The 21697-nt window shown below is 40.6% G+C and overlaps 1 protein-coding gene across 4 annotated transcripts in view; it reads left to right on the forward strand.

The window, feature by feature from the left end:
• The window catches only part of waca (WW domain containing adaptor with coiled-coil a), a 140631-nt gene that overhangs the window by 92594 nt on the left and 26340 nt on the right, over window positions 1-21697 (forward strand). For all 4 annotated transcript variants that reach the window (XM_043690496.1, XM_043690498.1, XM_043690499.1 and 1 more), the window contains 2 exons: window positions 6334-6482; window positions 13287-13402. In XM_043690496.1, the coding sequence (XP_043546431.1) occupies window positions 6334-6482; window positions 13287-13402 (265 nt within the window). The remainder of the gene's footprint in view (window positions 1-6333; window positions 6483-13286; window positions 13403-21697) is intronic.

A 21697-nucleotide genomic window follows, 5' to 3' on the forward strand; every position in this document is an offset into this window, starting at 1 on the left:
AGCTTCTGTCTATCACCCTCTCAGCCTCTCGAATAATCCTCAGTTCATCCAACTCCAGTTCCAGCTCCCTAACTCGTTCTGTGAGGAGCAGGATCTGACTGCATTTCCTGCAGATGAAGTCGGCAGGAGTATCGGTGGTCACCCCTACCTCGAACATCCTGCAGGAGGAACATTCCACTGCCTGCGCTGCCATGACTCTACACCTCTTCTCCGAAAACAAGAACACTGAGTAGCTTACCTGTGGACTTCAAAATTAGGTTGGAGGAGGAGGATGGGGGGGAGGCCCGACTATGTAGGGCCTGGGGTCGAGAACACACCCACTCAAATATCAATCACTTCCCTTCCTGACCACCTCTGCACTCCAACCTCACTTCCGCCCAGCTCGCCCCACTCTCTGCTGTGAGAAGGATAACCAGACTCGATAACCAAGCACTTAGCTTTGCTGATTACTTGTTATTCGAATAGAGCAGGAATCTTCACATAAGTTCAGACCTGCTTAGCAGTGCAGACAAAGTTACTTAGTGCAATTCCATTCTAAAGCATATCAAAAATATTGCTTTCTTCCAATGCGCTGACAGTTGCCCAACAGATTTCATTCAGTTCTTTAAAGGTCAAAGTTCATATTGATCAGCAACAACAGAAGTATATTGTCTCCAATTTTTATGTCGGCATGAAAAGTCTTCACCATAAGCATTAAAACTGGGATTTGTGCTTTCCTTGTCCTTGACTAACACTGTCCTGTCATCTTTGCTCTCTACTTTTGTTCAATTGCTGAGTTAGTTATTTGCTGCATTGCTCTTCATCATAGATTGAATTATGGGTGACCAACGTGCTTCAACTTTAAATCTCACTTCAAAAATCTTTTTTTTTTACATCATTAATTGCAGTCATCATGTCAAATAACTGTTTTCCTAGTTGGTCTCGTCTGACGTGTTATTTTTGTCAAAGTTTGTGTTTCTGAATGGCATTCGAGATTATCACTGACTAGAAAACTAAAGCTAAGCAGAGCATCAGTTTTACCTCTGGAGCTGGATATTTAATATTTATAAATATGTATTTTATAATACTATTGGAGTACATTACTATTTGATTTACAGATACTCATTGAAGTAAATGTACGTTTTCCTTGCTTCTTTCTCGAAGTACTATTTGAACGGCTTTTCCCACCACCAAATCACCTGTGGCAATTTTTACCTATTAGCCACCACCATTAAATGCAGTTGAATTGTTTTCTAATTGATTAACTTAGATACGATTGAAGTAAATGTGTAATTCATTCATAAACCAGTGCAAACATGTCTAATTTTTAAGACTGTGTGTTAACACATGTGTGCAAAGGTTCTTGGCTTCTTTGTTGTGAAATGAGATGTCACGTGCACCAACCTGAGTTAACTTTTGTCAGCGTTCTAATCCCATCCTTTGTAGCTTGATTAGAGTTTCTGCTTTTGGCACAGTGGACAATTTGAGTACAAATGATGCTTGTTAAAGAAGTATTTTGTTTCCATATTCTTGTTTGAACTCAGTTGTACATTGGTCAACCAAAGTTTGCTTGTGTCAGTTAATGAGTTAGTACCTTAAAATGTTTAAAAAACATTTAAAAGAAAGTCTTCATATATTTGAGAATCAAATTGTTCAGTTCACTTCAACATAACTCAGAAGTAAGAATCTTTAATCACATATCAGTATCATTTTGACTAACCTGATTCATAAGTTACTGAAAATATTTGGAACTGATGGTTAAATTGCAATAGTATTTTGTCTTAAGTGATCAGAAGCCTTTAAAACATGCTTGATTGTGCACCACTACCTGAAATAACTGGTATAATATTGGTACCACTGCAAGGCTGTAAAATGAGTTCAGTTGGGGGAAATTTGCTACGTTAATGATTTGGGAGATATGACCTGATTGGCCTTATGGAGGTTTTGTGTGATCAGATTTGTGGATGCACCTGGCTTGTCATGTGATATTTTCTGGAAGGTCACATAAAGTCATTGTAAGCTGAACATAATTTGGTTCAAAATTTCCATTTATCTCTTGTGCTTCTTACTCTGATTTTGAGATCCCTTGGTGGAACAACAGCTGTACACAGGCATTTTGTAAATTTGTTCTTTCCATTCATCCCACCATCAAGTGCCCCTGGAGCACTCGAAGTTCCGAGTTCTGTTGCTTGTAGTTTGTCAAGTCACTATAATTTCCTTGCAGACGTCAGAAGCCAAGACTAGCACTTGATTCGACACTTAGAAATTTAATTATACTCTTGGTGAATGGCAACTGATTAGATTTTTACCTTTTTCCTTTTCTCTCCTCAGTTGAAAGTAGTGACATAATTGGGGGATACTGTTCAAACAAGTTCTTTTGCAGATATTTTTATTTGTTCTTGGGAGGAAAGCCCACTATTTATTTCCCCAATCCCAGCTGCCCTTGTCAGGGTTCTGATCATTGGTTTCCTTGAAGTTGTGCAGCCCAGGTAGCGAAGGAGTTCCCGGTTTTTGACCCAGTGACAGTGAAGGAATGATGAAATAATTGTAAGTCAGTGTCTGGAGGGGAACATCGAAGGCAGTGTTCCCTGGTGCTTTACAATCCTTGTTCTTCTAGAGAATAATGCTGGTGAATTGTTAGAATACACTTGTAAATGGCAGATGCTATTTCTCACAGTGGTCCTGTCAAATGAACTGCTTTGTCATGGATGGTATGGGACTATTTAAGAGCATTGTTCGAGGTGCATGACCAGCAAATGTTGCTTTAGCCAAGGTCCTTGGTTAAAGAAATGTCCTTTTCAGAATGTTTGTGATAAGTATACATCTAGCTGTTAGTAGTATAAAATAATATTTCACATGTAACAATTTCATAACAATCCTATCCATGGAATCATACTTGTGTCAGTTTTTTGCCTGCCGCGTGTGAGACAGCTGGCCCAATTTGGCACATGTCATCACATATTAATGAGGGTAAATTGGGCAGGGTTTGTCATTTCTGATGCTCAGGTTGATGCCCATTTTTCTGTCCAATTTTATTTGGCTTCAGCTTTTCCGCAGTTTTCGTATGACTGAATGAATGGGGCAAAGAAAAGGCAACCAAATTGCTGTGGAGTTGCATGTTTGTATAAAACGTATAAATATGCATGTTTGGACATCATTTTACCCCTCAAACCTGCTATTTGTTTCGTGAGACCATGGCTGATCAGATTGTTAAATCAGTCCAGAACCACTCAATAACCCGTTGTTCTATGTTTTCCCCACCTGGAAATATTTTTTCCATGTTTACCCTGTCAAGACCGGTCAGGATTTTATATGTTTAAGCTGTCACCTCTTTCTTAACTCCAGCAGATTTTAGTTTAGCCTGCCCAACCTTTCCTGATAACATAACCTATCCCCTCCCATTGTAGCTACGAGTCTAGTAAAGGTTGCAGTGCACTTTTTTGTTTTTTAAAAAAAAAGATCCATACAGTATGTGGTGCTCCAGATGTGATCTCACGAGTGTCTTTTTTTTTACCTGAAACATATACTGTGTATATTTGTTTGTCTCTCTTGGAATAAATGATAAACATACTATTAGCATTCTGAATTTTTGGCACTGCAGTTTGGCCTTTTGAAGTTCATGCACTGGGACACTCAGATCCCTCTGCATCTCACCTCTGCAATCTCTCACCATTTAGATAATTTTTAAAAATTCTTTCTGCCAAATGGTTAGTCTCTGATTTTTCCCACATGACATTCAATTTACCAGATGTATGCCTACTCACTCCTCTTTTTCCCCTCATCTAACACGTCTGGATAAATTCTGTAGTTTCAGGTTCCAGCACTAATCCCTGTGGCACACTGCACACGTAATCTTGCCAACCTGGAAATGATCCATGTATGCTCATTTATTTCCTGTGAGGTAGCCAGTCTTCTATCATTGCTCATCTGTTAGCCCCGAACCGTGAGCTTCTATTTTCTACAATAATCTTTGATGCAGCCTTTTATTAAATGCCATTTAAATATCTAACAATAAAACATGAAAGTTCCCTTTTATCCACACCACTATTAATTCACAGAATTTCAGTAATTGGTTAAATGAGTTCCTTTTCAAACCTTGCTGTTTGATGACCTTTAATTTTTTTCAAGTTCCCTGATGTAATATCTTTAGTTGCTTCTTACATTTTGTCAATGACCAATGTTAAGCTCATTTGACTGTGGTTTACTGCTTTTTTTTTCTCCCTCCTCTTGAGTGAAAAAGTTGTTTTCTATCTTGGAATCTATTAGAATCTTTCCTCAATCTGTGGAATTCGAAAAATTTAAAACCAATGCATCATCTGTTCCCTGTGCCACTTCTTTTCAGAACTAATGGTGAAGTGCATCAAGTTTATGGGAACTTGTCAGCCTACAGTGCTAACAGTTTGCTCAGTACCTCTTCCCTGGTGATTGTTATGTTCTTGAATTCTCTTTCCTGATTATACAGCTATTTGTAAAACACCGCATGCATCTTCTTCCATGAAGACAATGCAAAATACTTGTTCATCTGCATCTCATTTTACATTATTAATTCCCAGATTAATTTTTATCGGACCAGTGTTCACTTTTGTAACTTTAAAACCCTTTTAAATAACTATAGAAATTCTTTCTATGTGTTTTATATTTCTAGCTCGTTTTCTCTCTCTTCTCTCTTAAATCAGCAAAGATTTGTGCAACTACATGCTATCTTGGAACTTTTTCAGTTAACCGCAGATTAACTCCCCTTGTTGGAATGTAGCTGATTTGTCTGAAAGTATCCACATAAATGTATGACTTCACTTAATTTGCCAGTTCATTTTTGCTAGTTATAAATTAAAGATGAGGACTATTATAGATCACGTACAGTTTGGAAACAGGCCCTTCGGCCCAACAAGTCCACACCGACCCTCTGAAGAGTAACCCACCTAGACCCATCCCTTACCCTATATTTACCCCTGGCTAATGCACCTAACACTATGGGCAATTTAGCATGGCCAGTTCACCTGTTCTGCACACCTTTAGTTTGTGGGAGGAAACCGGAGCACCCGGAGGTAACCCACACATTGGCTTTCATGCCCTCATAATTGCCCTTCCATAAGTTTAAACTATTTGTCTCAGATCCACTTGTCTCTCCGTTGAACTGAATGTAAAATTCAGTCATGTTATGGTTGCTCCAGTTTAGGAGAGCCTGTGGTCTTCCAATTCCATCTCATTGCACAATAGCTTGCTCTCTGGCTCCAGAATGTGCTGCTGTAATTTAGATTTCCTTCCTTTCACAGCAATCTGGGGTTTCGTGGTCATTATTTTAGGTTTATTTCACATTTAGGAATTGGAACTTGCATTCAGAGCATTTGTGAGACCTTTTGAAGCATTAGTTCAGCAAAATGTCATTGTCGTGTCAAAATAGCACACTCCACTCAATGTCCAAGACCAAGCCCAGAGCTGCCTGAGTGGAGGTTCTGAAAATGAATTTGTTGCTTCTAATATGTACCACCTTATGGTAATTTTCTGCTTAATTTATTTGTGTTTCACCCTGTGCATAGTGATTCTTGAGCTGAGCTCAAAGCTGTTGTAAAATGAATTGATTTAAGGATTGCAATTAACAGGGTTGCACTATTGCATTCTTCGATATAGAGGGAATGTCCAAGCTGTAAAGAACATGGAAATTAAGTAACTAACTGTATATCAATTGAGATCAGAAGATGGGTATCTTGGGATAACCTTGTTGAGGCAACAGGGATATTGGCTGCTCGGTAGACAGCCAGTGAAACCTCATTCTCTTTCGAGAAGGTCTCTTGCATCTTGTGATATTTGGGCACATATTTGTTAAATTTGCAGCACCTGCTTATTTTACGTGTATTTGTTTTAAAAATGCAAACATAATAATCAACTGCTGGGATACAGTTTCTATTTTGGTTTCATTCCGTTATAAATTGAACATAATCAAAATGTAATCATGTTGGAGCTTGCAGTTTTGAGACACAAAGATGTTGACATAAACTTTTTTGTTAATTTTGAAAGAATTCCATTAGAGAGCAAGCGAGTAATCTATTTGGGTATTAGAATGCTAAGTGTATTTAAGTTTGCCTACCAAGTTTTATCTATGGGTTCTAATACATGTAATTATATTTTTAGTGGTTATAGCTACAACAAAATATTTGGTTTGTAACATTTCTCAGGGCTTCTTTCACATGAGAAAATGTTCTTTCAGAAACTGGAGACCTTGAACAGCTTTACTTTAATGTATCTGAATAATAGTTCTTCCCCTGACCCAAAATGTCAATAGAATCTTATGGTGAAAAAATAAAATTTTCCCTGTTGGATAAGATTATTTCAAATTGACACTTTTTTTTAAAACAGCCCAGCAGTCTAATCAGTCACCAATGTCATTGGCATCAGATGCATCATCCCCAAGGTCATATGTGTCTCCAAGGATAAGTACGCCACAGACTAACACTGTTCCTCTTAAACCACTGATGAGTACGCCTCCAGTGTCGTCTCAACCAAAGGTAAAACCAAAACTAGTTCGTCTAATTTAAATGATCGATACTTATTATGAAAATACAATTTTGGAGGGACACTATTATGACATAATGTATGCTTTTAAATTTCACATGGGTAGTTTCAGGGTGGTCATAATTTGCACTGGCTAGCTTGAGTTGCAATTTAAGCAAAATTGCAATATTTTAAATGCCTGAATATGCTGTACTATTATCAACACTAGTTAATATATTTTGAAAAAAATATGGCAGATGGATGCAATGGTATTTGAATAGAGTATGAGATATGATATCTGTGATAGCAAAACATGATCTTGGATCAGGATAGAATCCAAATGGTTAAGGTCAGAAATAACTGTGGGTAAAAGACAATAAGTCAGGTGATAATGAGGGCATCAACAAAAGGTAGTGCATGGATAACTTAAATCGTAGATTTTGGCAAGGAATTGGCGAAAGTAGCCACCACAGAGTCCATAGTGAGTATTTGGAATAGTTTCCTAGAACAATGTTGTGGATCCAACTAGGGATCTGGCCATTTTGTGTCTGGTAATGTATACTGAGGCAGGTTTAATAAATTACTTGAGTAAAAGATCTCATGAAGCAATGACAATAACATGATAAAGTTTAGCACTCAATTTAACAGTGAGAAATTTGGGTCATAAACAACTCTGCTAAAGGTAAAAGAGATAATTACGAAGGAATAAGAGCAGAATTGGGTGGACAGGACTGGGAAAGAAGCTTGGTGGGGAAGACAGTAAGAAACAGTGGTAAATTTTTGAAAAATAGTAACTCATGTAAGGAAGGAGGATTTTAGGAAGGGCTAAACCAACCCTTGTTATTAAAAGTTAAGGATGATCTCAAATTTTAGGCGAAAAGCAGGCATTGAGACAGAGATGGGTGGTGAGTTAGAGCATTGGGATAGTTAGAGTAACCAACCAAAGATATCCAGTAAAAAAAAGTAAGTAAACTGAGGCTAAACTTGCAACTTCTTTATTTAAAAAGACTGTATAAATATATTACAAGGAAATGAGAGGCCAAAATGAACACTAGTGTCTGAGCGAATGAGTCGAGGAGGTGATAATGGGGAATGAACAAATTTTCGGAGGCTTTGAATAATACTTTGCGTTCGCCTTCACAGTAGAATATGCTGATAACACTCCCAAAGTACTAAATAAATGAGGAGCAAAAGTGATAGAGAAAATGAATAAAATAACTATCATTCAAAAAAACATATGAGTGAAACTAATAGGACAAAAGGCCATTAAGTCTCAGATGGATTGCATCATAGGTGATTTGAACAATGTTCTTTAGTAATTTACTTAAGTAGCTGATAGTAATCTTTCAGAATCCCTTGGATTTGGCACATGTCCCAGAGGATTTGAAAACTGCTAATAAATCACCCTTGTTGCCCTCCCTTTTTGAACAAAACAAAATGGTAACTCTTGGCTCGTTAACTTCACACGTTTTAATGGTGTTAGAATCTAATATAAAGATGTAATAGTGAAGCATTTAGAAATACATAATGAAGCAGAATTGGCTTGGCTTACACTCTTTGAAGATGTAGTAAGTAGGATAGATAAAGGGGAACTCGTGGATGCAAAATATTTGAATTTGCAAAAGATGTTTGATAAGGTATCTTACATATGGCTACTTGAGGTAAGGCACTCTGGTATGATGGCAGCAAATTAGCATGCATAGAAGATTGGCTGGCTAATCGACTTATGGATAGAGAGATAATTTTCAGGATGGCACCCTGTAACTAATGGAATGCCATAGAAATCTGTGCTGGAATCATTAATATTATGGAAACGTTTGAAGATGACACAAAACTAGTTGAAAACATAAGTGATGGACATGATGCCAAGAGTCTGCAGAGGAATATAGCAAGGTTATGAGAGTGGAAAATAGAATATCATGTGGGAACATGTGAGATCATGCACTTTGGCATAAGAACAGAAGAGCTAAATGTTATTTAAACAGGGAAACATGGGAAAGCTGCAGCACTGAGCGATTTGGGTGACAAGTGCATGAATCACAAAGCTGATACACAAGATCAATAGGTATTATGGAATGTTGGCCTTTATTTCAAAGGGAATGGATTATAAAAATAGAGAAGTGTCGCTCAAAATATACAAGGCTGTGCATAGTTGTGGTCCCCTCATCCAAGGAAAGATGTACGAGCGTTGGAGACAGACCAGAAAAGGTATATGAGGTTGATCCTGGATATGAGGAAAGGTTGCATAGATAATGCTTATATTGTTGACATTTGGAAGATTGAGGCAAAACTTTACTGAAGCATGTGAGATTCTTATGAGACTACACTGGGTTATGTGGAGAGGTTATTTCCACTTGTGGGAGAATCTCGCACAGAGGACATAATGTCAGATTAAGTAGCTGGCCATTTAAGACAGAGCTGAGGAGAATTCCTTTTCTGAGTCTGTGGAATTTATGACTGCAGAGGACCGAAGAGATTGGTTTGGAGCAATATACAATGCCATGAGAGATTCTTCTTCACTAACGAGGCTAAAGCAAGAATGGAGCAGGAAGGTGATGTTGAAAATTATCTAATCAGTCATTGTCTCATTGAATGGCAGAGCAGACTCAATGGACGCAATGGTCCTCTTCTCCTGTGTCTTGTGGTGTTATTGTACTTGTTTATCAGGCCTAGATATACGTTACATTTTCAAATTCCTGGGTTCTCTACTGAACAGAATACTAAACTTCAGTTCCAGATATATGATTGGACTCTATGGAAACATGATTGACTTTCCTGCTCTTGGAAGGATATTATTAAATTGGAAAGGGTTCAGAAAAGGATTAACCAGGATGATGTCAGGTTTGGAGGGTTTGAGTTATGTGGCTAGGCTGGGACTTGTTTCACTGGAGCATAGGCGGTCTATAAGATCCTGAGGGGCATAGATATGATGAATAGCAAAGATCCTTTCCAAAACGAGAGGACATATTTTTAAAGTGAAAGGAGAAAGGTTTTAGAAGGGACCTGAGGGTTAACTGTTTCACATCAGGTAGTTCATTTGTGGAATGAACTGCCAGAGGAAGTGGTTGATATAGAAACAATTTACAGGTAAAATACATTTGGACAGGTATATGAATGAGAGGTTTCGAGGGATATGGGCAAAATCAGGCAAGTGACACGAGTTTGAGAAACTCCCCATGCATGAGTTGGACTGAAGGTTTCTGTACTGTACGACTCTATCAGTTCAAATGTAACCATGTGCCACTCCACTTCAGATAGCATGAGTATGTTACTAAAATCATGGCCTCTTCCCACATGGTAGGAAGTCTATTTGACCCATCAAATCTGCACCAACCTTCAGAAGAGCATCCCACCCAGACCCTTAGCCTATCCCTGTAACCCTACATTTAGCATGGCTAATCTACCCAGCCTGGACATCTCTGGGCACGATGGATAATTTACCGCGGCCAGTCCACTGAAACCTGCATGTGTTTGGACTGTGGGAGGAAACTCATGCACACATTGGGAGAATGTGCGCTGTATAATGACAGTCACCCAAAACTGGAATCAACTGGTGCTGCGAGGCAGCAGTGCTAACCACTGAGCCAACGTGCTGCCCCATCAGTTGCTGTTGAAAACTGCAGGAAGTTCTCACTTCAAGTTGTTACGTTGCTGATTTCAGTGTTCAGTGAAATGACTTTAAGCGAATCATAAGTTCCCACAGGAATCCAGAGTTGGGTTCCTTCAGACAGTTCTCATCTGGAAAACATGGAAGTTCAAATACTTTATCATTCCTGAGCAGTACCTTGCTTTCCGAGCTGAATTATTTTATGAAACAAAATGCATCACTCAAAACAGCAGAAATACAATATATACTGCAATATTAATTTGAAAAATTACTGTAATCACTGTCACTGTTAGATTGACCAGATTCCATCTAGTCCAGTTAAAATCCCAAACTATTCATATTGACCAACTTCAACCACTAGATGGAGCCAGGCTTCAGCACAAGTTCAGGAATGGAGCCAGGTATGAAGAGAAGAACTGTACTGGAGGTCTCAAAACAGTGCAGGAGGTGAGGCTAGGCAATGAGGGTCAGTAGAGAATGAGGCTCGGAGGTAGCAAGGGCAGCAAGAGAGGAGAGGCCTAAAGGTGAGGTCATGTGTGCTGGCAGGCCAGCCACAGAACCTTTGACTAACAATGTCAAAGTGCAACTGACAGGTTTGAATGGATGTATTGAAATTGTTTGTGAAACAATGTTAAATGAGTTAATGTTAAGCAGGGGCCTAATACATTTGATTGTTATTAGACCAGTGAGTAGAATTGAGCCTGTCAAGTATGCTCCACCATTTGATCATGGGTAATATGTTTCTGAAAATCATTCTTCTGTCTCCCTGTTCTGCTTGTTCCCCTGTACTCATCAATAACCTATCTATCTGTCTCCATGACTTGCCCCCCATAGCCTTCTACAGCAATTATTTTCACACATTTACTACCCTCTGGCTGAAGAAATTGCTCCTCATTTCAGTTCTAAAAGGTTCTCCATTCAATCTGAGGCTGTGCCCCCAGGTCCTAGTCTCTCCGATGAGTGAAACCATCTTCTCAGTATCCAGTCTATCTCAGCCTCTCCATATTCTAAGTTTCAACGAGAACCCTTTTTTCTTCAAAGCTCCATTCAGTATAGACTCAGTATCCTGAACTCCTCCTCATGTGACAAGCCCTTCATTCCTGGAATTGTTTTTGTGAAGCTCCTCTGGGTCCCCTCCAAGGCCAGCATATTCTTCTTTCTATATGGTTCTCCGGTCACCACCTCAAAATGAGTGAGAATGTTGCATTTGCCTGCCAACTGAAACTGCATGTTAACCTTGAGAGAATCCTGAACTAGCATTCCTAAGTTACTTTGTGATTCAGACTTCCGAAGCCTTTCACCATTTCGACAATAGTTTATGCCTCTATTCTTCCTGTCAAAGTGTGTAACCTCACACTTTGCTTGTCTATGCAAGTCCTTAGGTAGTCTGCATGCTCTCTCAACACCGCCTGTCCCTTCACCTGTCTTTGTGTCACATACAAACTTAGCAACAATACCCTCTAGATTGTTCATGTACAATATCAATAATTGTGGTCCCTACACTGACCTCTGCGAGTCTCCACTAGTCACTGACTGCCATCCTGAAAAAGACCTTGTTATCCCTTCTGCCACGGAATCATAGCATCATTGAGCAAGGAAATAAGCCCTTCAGTCCAACTTAACCGTGGTGACCAGATTTCCAAAACCAGACTAGTCCCATAGGCCTGGGTTTGGCAGATATCCCTCTAATCCTTTTCCTATTCATTCATCTGTCCAAATGTCTTAAATGTTGTCGCTGTACCCACTTCTACCACTTCTAATGACTGTTCATTTCATATACTCACGGCTGTCTGTGTGGAAAAAGTTGCCCCTCGGGTCCCTTTTCAAATCTTTCCCCTCTCATCTTAAATCTGTGCCCTCTAGTTTTGGACTCCCCCTCCAGCTTATCTGTGCCCCTCATGATTTTATAGACCATTGTAAGGTCACCTCACAACCACCTACGGTGCAGGGAAAATAGTCCCAGCCAGTCCAGCCTCTCCTTTTAGCGGAAACGCTCCATTCTCAGTAACATCCTTGTAAAGGGTGCAGAAAAGATTTATAATTTCATAACATCCTTTCCAAAACAGGGGCCAGTCAGCCAATCTTGCATCCAGGCCAGTAGCTTCGCCCTCACACCATGGACTCTCATTCAGCAGTCTCTTGTGACACCTTATCAGATGCTCTCCTTTGTCTAATTTGCTCATTCCCTTGAAGAAGCCTTATTTTATTATCCACTTCCAAGTGCTTTGCAATCTCATCCTTAATAATGGACTCTAAAATCTTACTAAAGACTGAGGTCAGCCTAAGCAGCCTATAGTTTACTACCTTCTGCCTGCCACCCTCTCTCCAAACAGCTATATTCCATGAACGATTTTCCAGTCCTTTGGGGCCCTCTTTGATCCAGTGATTCCTGAATGATCAGCACCAGTGCCTCCACAATCTCCTTTAAAACTTTTGTGTGTCATTCATCCAGTATGGGTGTTTTATCCACCTTTAAGCTTCTTCAGCACCTTTGGCCACTTTAGTCACCTCGGCCCCTGACTATCATGAAAATCTGCTGTGTTATTGGTGTCTTCCATTTGGTAAAGCAAAATCACATGTCCATCAAACTGAGTTGCATTGATGTGCCCTGGGAAACCTGTTAGAGGGGGTTTTCAGTTACGAATGTCTGACTTCGGAATGCTTGTACAAATGAATGCGATCTCATACAAGGTGTAGTTGACATAGGAATGACCTGTTTTATGTAGTCCGACATTGTGTTCTGACTTGAGTACAAATCGAATTATGAACAGACTCCTGAATGGCACCTATTTGCAACCCAGGGGACTGCCTGTGTGCAGTAATACCAATGCCTGGAATAAGAAACTAATCCTAGGCCATTGAGGACAGGTCAGGGTGGGAAGGCACCTGGTCTGTTTAGACTGGTTGTGTTAAACAAGTCCAAGCCCATGAATTCCAGTTCACGTTTAAGCTATGACTTTGGAAAAAATGATTTACATTGCACATCTGCAATATTTACTGAAGTCGTCATAGACTTGACTAATGTGATTTCTAATAAATACATGCTTTATGCGTTTTGACCTGTTTTAACTATGTACTGAAATAGCACTGGTTTGCAGACCGTGCTTTGGGGGTCTCTGAAAATCAGTGTTAAACAACTGAAAATGGTGTTAGTTAAAAGCTATGTATTTGAGTCAGAGGTGAGAGTTTGTCTTTGCTTTTCTCTCCGTAGTCCAGTATTTCAGTTGTGAAACAAGGACCAGCACAGCAGCAAGTATCACAGCAATCTGCAACTGCTGACAAACACGGGCATGAGCCAGAATCCCCTCGTAATGTTCAACGTTCAAGGTAAGGATATCTTGCTGTAGTTGTGGGTCAGTGTTGTGTTATGAATTTAGTTTTGTTTTTGCTTCAAATAAGCAACCCACTTTGTATCATTCTCTTGCTTTTTCTCTTGAACTGCATGATGTTCCTTTTCAAGTAGCCTTCAAATATAATTGAACCACATTGGCTGAATGCTTAAATCTATTGTGGTACAAATTGAACAGAATTGTCTACGGGAATAACTTTTGGCCAAAGGCATTTTGTAATTTGTTCACAGCACATGGGTGTTGCTGGCTGGAGTACCAGTTATTGCACTTGAGAAGATGATGGTGACCCATCACTTTGGATTACAGAAGTCTGTGTGATACATAAAGTATGTGTTCCCAGTGAGAGTTTACTTTAGGAGTTCCAGGATTTTCGCCCTTAGCTTGAAAACACAGGTGCTTATGTTTGCCTGTATGGGTTGTTGTTGTCTTTTGTAGGAAATTCCTGAAGAAGGGCTAATGCCCGAAACGTCGATTCTCCTGTTCCCTGGATGCTGCCTGACCTGCTGCGCTTCTCCAGCAACACATTTCCATCTCTGATCTCCAGCATCTGCAGACCTCATTTTCTCTTCTTAGGAAATTTATGCTGTGGTTTGGAAAGTGTTGTTAAAGAAACCTTGAATTGCTGCAGTGCACCTCAAGGATCGTATATGCTGCAGCCAACATATACTCGTGTTGGGAGGGAGTGAATGTTTAAGATAGAGCAACAGGTTGCCTCTGAATCTGGCTGCTTTGTAATGGATCTCATGTAACTGTGAATATTGTTGGAGATGCATGTATCCCAGTAATTGGACAATGTTTGATCACACACTTAACTTGTGTATTTGTAGATAGATGATAGACAGGCTTCAGTGTGTCCAATGAGTTAGTTACTGCAGAATCCTCAGCCTCTAACATGCTCTTCAAAACTTAGACTGATCCAGCCTAATAAATATTAATTTCTTGATGGTGGTAATCCTTAGGATGTTGTTGATTGGTGCATTCAACATTGTTCATGCCATTGAATGTCAATGGAATGTGATTAGGCAGTTCTTTTGTTTGATATGCACTTGTGTGGTGTAGATGTTACTTGGTACTTTGTTGCTCAAACCTGAATTATATTCTGATCTCATTGAACAGGGATGCAGACTGCTTCATTTTGTGATTAGCAATGAATGTTGTGCAATCATCAGCAAGGACGTCTGATTTCAACTTGGAAGAACGCTTATGAACGAAACAGCTGTGTGTGGTTGGGCCAAGGTCAAATCCAAGAACCTCTTGCAGTAATGTGTTTAGACTGAGATGATTGGCCTCCAGTAGCCACAACCATTTTCCTTTATGTTGTGTATGATTCCGACCAGTGGAGATTTGTCACACTTTCATATTACTCCAGTCTTTCAGTCAAATACTACCCTGATGTGCCAGGCATTTGGTCTTACTTTGCTTTTGGAATTCAACTACGTTAGCTCCTTTTGATCTGAACCAAGCCCTGATGATAGCTAGGGCCAATTGGACCTTTTGAAACCCAAAATAAATATTGGTGCGCAAGTCATTGCTCTTATAGTCATAGAGCTGTACAGCGTGAAAACAGACCCTTCGGTTGAACTCCTCCATGTTGACCAGATATCTTCAATAAATCTAGTCCCATTTGCAGAATTTAGCCCATACCCCTCTAAACATTTGCTATCTATATACCCATCCAGATGCCTTTTAAATGTTATGATTGTACCAATCTCCACCACTTCCTCTGGCAGCTCATTCCACATATGCACCACCCTCATGAAAAAGTTGCCCCTTATGCCCCTTCTTAAATCTTCCCCTCTTACCTTAAACCTATGCCCACTAGTTTTGGATGGCTCCAACTCCGAAAACACCTTGTCTACTTACCCTATCTGTGGCCCTCATGACTTTATAAACCTCCATAACGTCACCCTCTCCGCCTTTGCTGGTTCAGGGAAAATAGCCCCAGCCTATTCAGCCTCTCTACAGCTCAAACCATCCAACTCTGGCAACATCTTTGTAAATCTTTTCTGAATGCTTTCACGTTTCACAACATCCATCCTGTAGCAAGGAGACCAGAATTGTATGCCGTGTTCCAAAAGTGGCCGAACCTATATTCTGTCCAGCTGCAACATGACCTCCCAACTCCCATTCTCAATGCACTGACCAATAAAGGAAAGCATACCAAATCCTGCCTTCACTATCTTGTCTATCTGCAACTCCACTTTGAAGGAGCTATGAACCGGCACTCCAAGGTCTCTTTGTTCAGCAACCTCCCGAGGACTTCACTCCGAAGTGTTGCCCTGATTTGCCTTCCCAAAATGCAACACTCATATTTATGTAAATTAAACCCTGTGTGCTCTTTGTTACCATTACTGAAGATGGCTTCAATTACATCTGATAGAGAGCTGACTGGAGTGATAATAGGTCAGATCAAATCCATCCTGTTCGTCAGTGATTCTGTCTGGATCATTTGGACCTCTTCTAGGGCAGGTGGAACCTGGTATAAAAAGAACCTAAACTGGAGGGGACAATAATACCTTTGTGGGGAGGTTTGTTAGTACCACTTGCGAGGGGGTTTAAACTAGTATGGCAGGCAGCAGGTCAGCATATGAGGAGAGGTAGAACTTGATGAATAAGCAAGGGTTGTTTAGACAACAGAATCGGGCTACAGAAGTGTACTGAGTGAGACAGGAAAGAGAAATAGTAAGGTTAGAGTACGCAGTCAAAATTAGAGTCGTTCATACAAATGCACAGACTGGAAGGCACAATTCAAATTGGAAGCTATGCCTTGGGTCAGGGGTCAGTCATGAGCGTACATCGTTTTAGGTTAAGGGGCTGGAGATTTAGATGGGATTTGAGACAAAACATTTTCACTCAACGGGTGGTGCAAATCCGGAATTCATTGCTCGAGAAGGTAGTGGAGGCCGGAAATCTTACAACCTTTTAAAAAATATTTGGATGAGCACTTGAAATATCATGGCATTCAAGATTATGGGACAAGTGCAGGAAATTTGGATTGGCGCACCATTAGTTGTAGCTATGTTGATGCAGACTTGGTTGACCAAAGCCCTTTTTCTGCATTCTGACACACTATAGTAGCCATTACAGAGACACAGCTGCAGGATGATCAGGACTGGGAACTAAATGTACTAGGTTATGAGGTTTACAGGAGGGATAGAGAAAACAGCAGAGGGGATGGAATCGCATTATTGATTGGAAACACCGGTGAGGGAAGAGATAATAAGGGGAAAGCACATAGAGAGCTTGTAGGTAGAACTGAGAAATGGTAAAGGAATTAAACTCCCATAGGTGTCTTTTATAGACCAGTTCATAGCAGCTCTGCAGTACTAGATTGTATAAATGTTGAAATTAGGCAACTATGTAGCAAAGGCAGAGTAGTACTAATGGATCTTTCTATTCTTAACATAGACTGGGAGAGACAGACAAACACCTACCTGGAAGATTGTGTCTGCGATATGGCAATATGTTTTTGATGTGACGGGGGCAAACAATTTTGGATCAAGTAATGAGCAATTACTTTGATTTCAATAGTGACGTAATTCATGAGTATTTGTGAAACAGTGATCATAACATAATCAAGTTTCATGTATTGTTTGTATGAGGTAAGGAAAGATGGGATATTAGAATTTTGGTATTAGGCAAAAATTGTTCAGGGTAAACTGGGAACTTCTGCTAATCAGTAAAATAACTGCGGAACATTGGAGGGTGATAAAGAAACAGTTAATGTCATTCAGAAGCAGTATGTACCCATGAGAAGGAAAATTTCTACCTCGGATCAGCCATGGACGTCTCAGGAGGTAAGGGACAGCATAAAATGAAAAGAAAAGTTGATAAAAACATAAAGGACAGTATAGATCCCACAGAATGAGACAAATACAAACAACAACAAAGGTCCACAAAGCAGCTTATAAGAGCTACTGAAAAGGATTCTGAAAGGAAACTTGCAAGGGTCAAAAAAGACTAGAAGAGATTTTTGAGTTCTGTAAACAAAGTGGTTAGTTAAGAGCACTGTTGGTGTAGATTTTTTTTTAGATTACTTACAGTGTGGAAACAGGCCCTTCGGCCCAACAAGTCCACACCGACCCGCCGAAGCGTAACCCACCCATACCCCTACATTTACCCCTTACCTAACGCTACGGGCAATTTAGCATGGCCAATTCACCTGACCTGCACATCTTTGGACTGTGGGAGGAAACCGGAGCACCCGGAGGAAACCCACGCAGACACTGGGAGAACGTGCAAACTCCACACAGTCAGTCACCTGAGGCGGGAATTGAACCCGGGTCTCTGGCGCTGCGAGGCAGCAGTGCTAACCACTGTACCACCGTGCCTCGTGTACATGGCAGACATGCTGAGTGATTATCTTGCTTCAGTATTCAAAGCAGAAAAAGAGGATAACTTGTCAGAATACATAAAAAGTGAATAGAGGATTGGGGATCGAATCTTAATAAAAATCATTTGAAGTAAATCTTCAATAATGGGGAAATGAATGGAACTGAAGAGTGACATGTTCCCAAGACCTGATGGTTTCCATCCATAGGTGTTAAAGGAGGTAGGAGAGCACAGTGCTGACACCCTAACTATCATCATTCAAAGTTCCTGGGATTCAGGAGTTCTCCCTCTGGATTGAAAAATTTGCTCATATTACTCTGCCCATTTAAGAAGGGTGGCAGAAGGAAATTAAAATTACAGACCAGATAGCCGAAGATGTGTGATGGAAAAATGTTGGCTGCTATAATCAAGGATAGAGGAACTGATCACCTCAGACTTTCAATTAATCCGGATGTGGTAGAGGCTGGTACAATTGCAACATTTAAGAGGCATTTGGATGGATGTATGAATAGGAAGGGTTTGGAGGGATATGGGCCGGGTGCTGGCGGGTGGGACGAGATTGGGTTGGGATATCTAGCCGGCATGGGCAGGTTGGACCGAAGGGTCTGTTTCTATGCTGTACATCTCTATGACTCTATGGAGGGTATGTAATGTCTGACAAACCTCAGTTTTTTGAAGAGATGACAAATAAGTCAATTCATGTTGTTCATGCAGACTTCCAGAAGGTCTTTGCTCAAGTCCCATTCACGAACCTAATAGCTAAGGTGGAAGCCCATGGGATTGAGGGCAAATTAAGGGACATGGATCGGAAATTGGTTGAGTCACAGGAAGCACAGAGGTGGAACGATGAGTAAGCACTGAAGTTGGCAGGATGTGACCGGTGCTGGTGTCCTGTCGGGATTTGTGTGGGATTTTAATTATTCACGATATCCATTAACAATTTGAATAGTTGCATAAAAATTAAAATATCCAAATTTGCTGGTAATGTAAAATTGGGCAACATTGTCGACAGAGTATCAAGGGATATGGGCCCAAGGCAGACATATGACATTAGGCACTAAAAGAAAAATCCTGAAGAAGGATCACTAGACCTGAAATGTTAATTCTGATTCTCTCCACAGATGGTACCAGACCTGCTGAGATTTTCCACCAATTTCTGTTTGTGTATGAAGTTAGGCCACAGAGTAGCTATAATGTGAATTGAATTGAATTGAATTGAATGAGCTTTGTTACCTCATATACTTAAATGAGTACAGTGAAAAGTGTATGTCAATACTTGGGTACAAAGGTACCTAGGAACAACTTTTTTACTTACAATATCTTAGAAAATAGAGAAATAAAATGTCCAGCATTGCAGAAATAAATGTCCAGAACAGTAGAGTTGGCTTGAGGGTCTAAATGGCTTATGCCAATTCCTATTGTGGGCAGCACATAGCTGGGAGAAAGTGAGGACTGCAGATGCTGGAGATCAGAGCTGAAAAATGTGTTGCTGGAAAAGCGCAGCAGGTCAGGCAGCATCCAAGGAGCAGGAGAATCGACGTTTCGGGCATAAGCCCTTGGGCTTATGCCGAAACGTCGATTCTCCTGCTCCTTGGATGCTGTCTGACCTGCTGCGCTTTTCCACTGCTCCTTGGATGCTGTCTGACCTGCTGCGCTTTTCCAGCAAACACATTTTTCAGCACATAGCTGGGAATTTTTTCTTGGATTGATGCTAATATGGCAGCTCTACTGAAATTGCTTGGCTGTTGAGGCAGCTAATTGTGGAGTGTAAGACCTCACTGCTGCGACAAAGATTTTATTGTGACCCATAGCCTTTGTTGTATCTGTTCTGCTCATCTGTTTCTTGGTAAGAAATGGTAAGAGTCTGTTAGGTTAAAAACTAATTTATGCGTTGTTTGGGATGTTGAGAGGAAGCCACAATGGTTCATCGCCTGAGCACTTGCAGGATCTTAACCCTATCTTTTTCATTCAAGCTGAGACCTGGCATCATTGAGAATGGCCATTTCCATGGCTACAACTCTTTCTGCAATTTAGAGATTTTGTGATTCTGAAGGACATTGCTGATGGGCTGGGTCTGCTGGACGTGTAAGCAGAAAACGCAATTTATCTCATTGGTGACAGTCTGTCTTCTGTAGATGCTTCTGTCCATTATACTATTAGTAAGAGTGACTATCCGTCCTTGTGAAGATGTAATCATGCCTTTCACATTGAAAATACATTGTATTGTGTTGTGTGGCATTATCACAGAGCTAAATGCAATAGGCTTTGAACAGATCTCGCAATTAAAGCCTGGGCGTTCGTGAGACATCATGAGCCATCAGCAGCACAAGATTGGTACAGCAACACAATTGTTCTATCATTACAATTATGCCAGGTTCAATCTTCGTTCAGTGAAGTGTGCAGGAGGAAATTCCACGAGCAGCGTGAGGTGTCAGCCTGATGGAACGATAAAACAGGGCTACTTGTGTACCACACAGCATAAGCAACAAGTGAAAGACACAGTTAAGCATTCCAGAGCCAATAGATCAGATTTGCCATGTCTGGTCATGAATGCTGATGGACAGTTCAACAACTCACTGCAGAACTCCACAAAGGTCCCTAACATCAGTGATGGGGGAGGCCAGCACATCATTTTAGTACTTAGCAACAATCTTTAGTCAAAGGTGCAGTCTGACTATCCATCTCTGCCTCCTCCACAGATGTCAGTCTTCAGCCAATTTGATTCACTCCACATGATGTCTGGGAACACTGGGTACTGCAAAAACCGTGAGCTCTGACAGCATTCTGGTTACTGTACTGAAGATATGCGCTTCAGAACTTGCTGGGCCCCTAGCCAAACTGTTCCAGTGCAGCTCCAATGTTTATATTTGCCCAACATCTGGGAAATTGCCAACATACGTCTTGTGTACAAAAAGCAGGACAGATCAAACATGGCCAGTTACCTCCCCATCAATCTTAGTCATACAGAGTGGAAATAGACCCTTGAGTCCAACCAGTCCATGCCGACCATATTCCCAAACTAAATTAATGCCACCCTGATTTGGCCCATATCTCTCCCAGCCTTTCCTACTCATGAAGTTATCAAAATGCATCCACCACTTTGTCTGAAAGTTCATTCCACACATGAACCACTGTGTTTTAAATAAAAAACGTTGCCCCTCGCATCCTGTTTAAATCTTTCTCCTCTCACCTTTAAAAATGTGCCCCCCTAGTTTTGAACTCTTGCCACCCAAGGGAAAGGACCCTTGTCATTAACCAGATTTATGTCCCTAATGATTTTACAAACCTCAATAAGGTCACCCCTCAACCTCTTGCACTTCAGTGAGAATGGTCCTAGCCTTTCCAGTCTATTTTTATTTCTCAAACCCTTCATTCCCGGCAGCATCTTGTTAAATCTTTTCTGAACCCTATCCAGCTTAATAATATCCTTCCGATAACAGGGCAACCAGAACTGCTGTATAACCTCAACATAATATCCACACTCCTGAACCCAAAGGTCTGAGAAATGAAGGCAAACATGCAAAATAGTTTAACCAACCTGTCGACCTGTGGTGCAAATTTCAAAGAATTATCTACTTGAAGCCCCCGAGTCTATGTTTTACAACACTAGCCAGGGCCCTGCTCTTAATTGTGTAAGTCCCACCTTTGTTTGTTTTCCCACAATGCAATATGTCGTATTTATCCAAATTAAGCTCCGTCGTCTCACCACAGCCCATTGAACCAATTGATCAGGATCTATTTGTAATCTTAGAAAAGCTTCTTCACTGTCCACTGTACCATCAATTTTGGTGTCATCTGCAAATTTACTAAGCATGCCTCCGATATTCTTATCCAAATCATTTATATAAAAATGACAAGCAAATGTTGGCTCAGCACCTATCCTATGTGGAAGACCACTGGTCACAGGCCTCCAGTCTAAAAAACAACCCACCACCACTAC

Source organism: Chiloscyllium plagiosum, chromosome 5 (assembly GCF_004010195.1).
Source record: "Chiloscyllium plagiosum isolate BGI_BamShark_2017 chromosome 5, ASM401019v2, whole genome shotgun sequence".
Taxonomy (NCBI): domain Eukaryota; kingdom Metazoa; phylum Chordata; class Chondrichthyes; order Orectolobiformes; family Hemiscylliidae; genus Chiloscyllium; species Chiloscyllium plagiosum.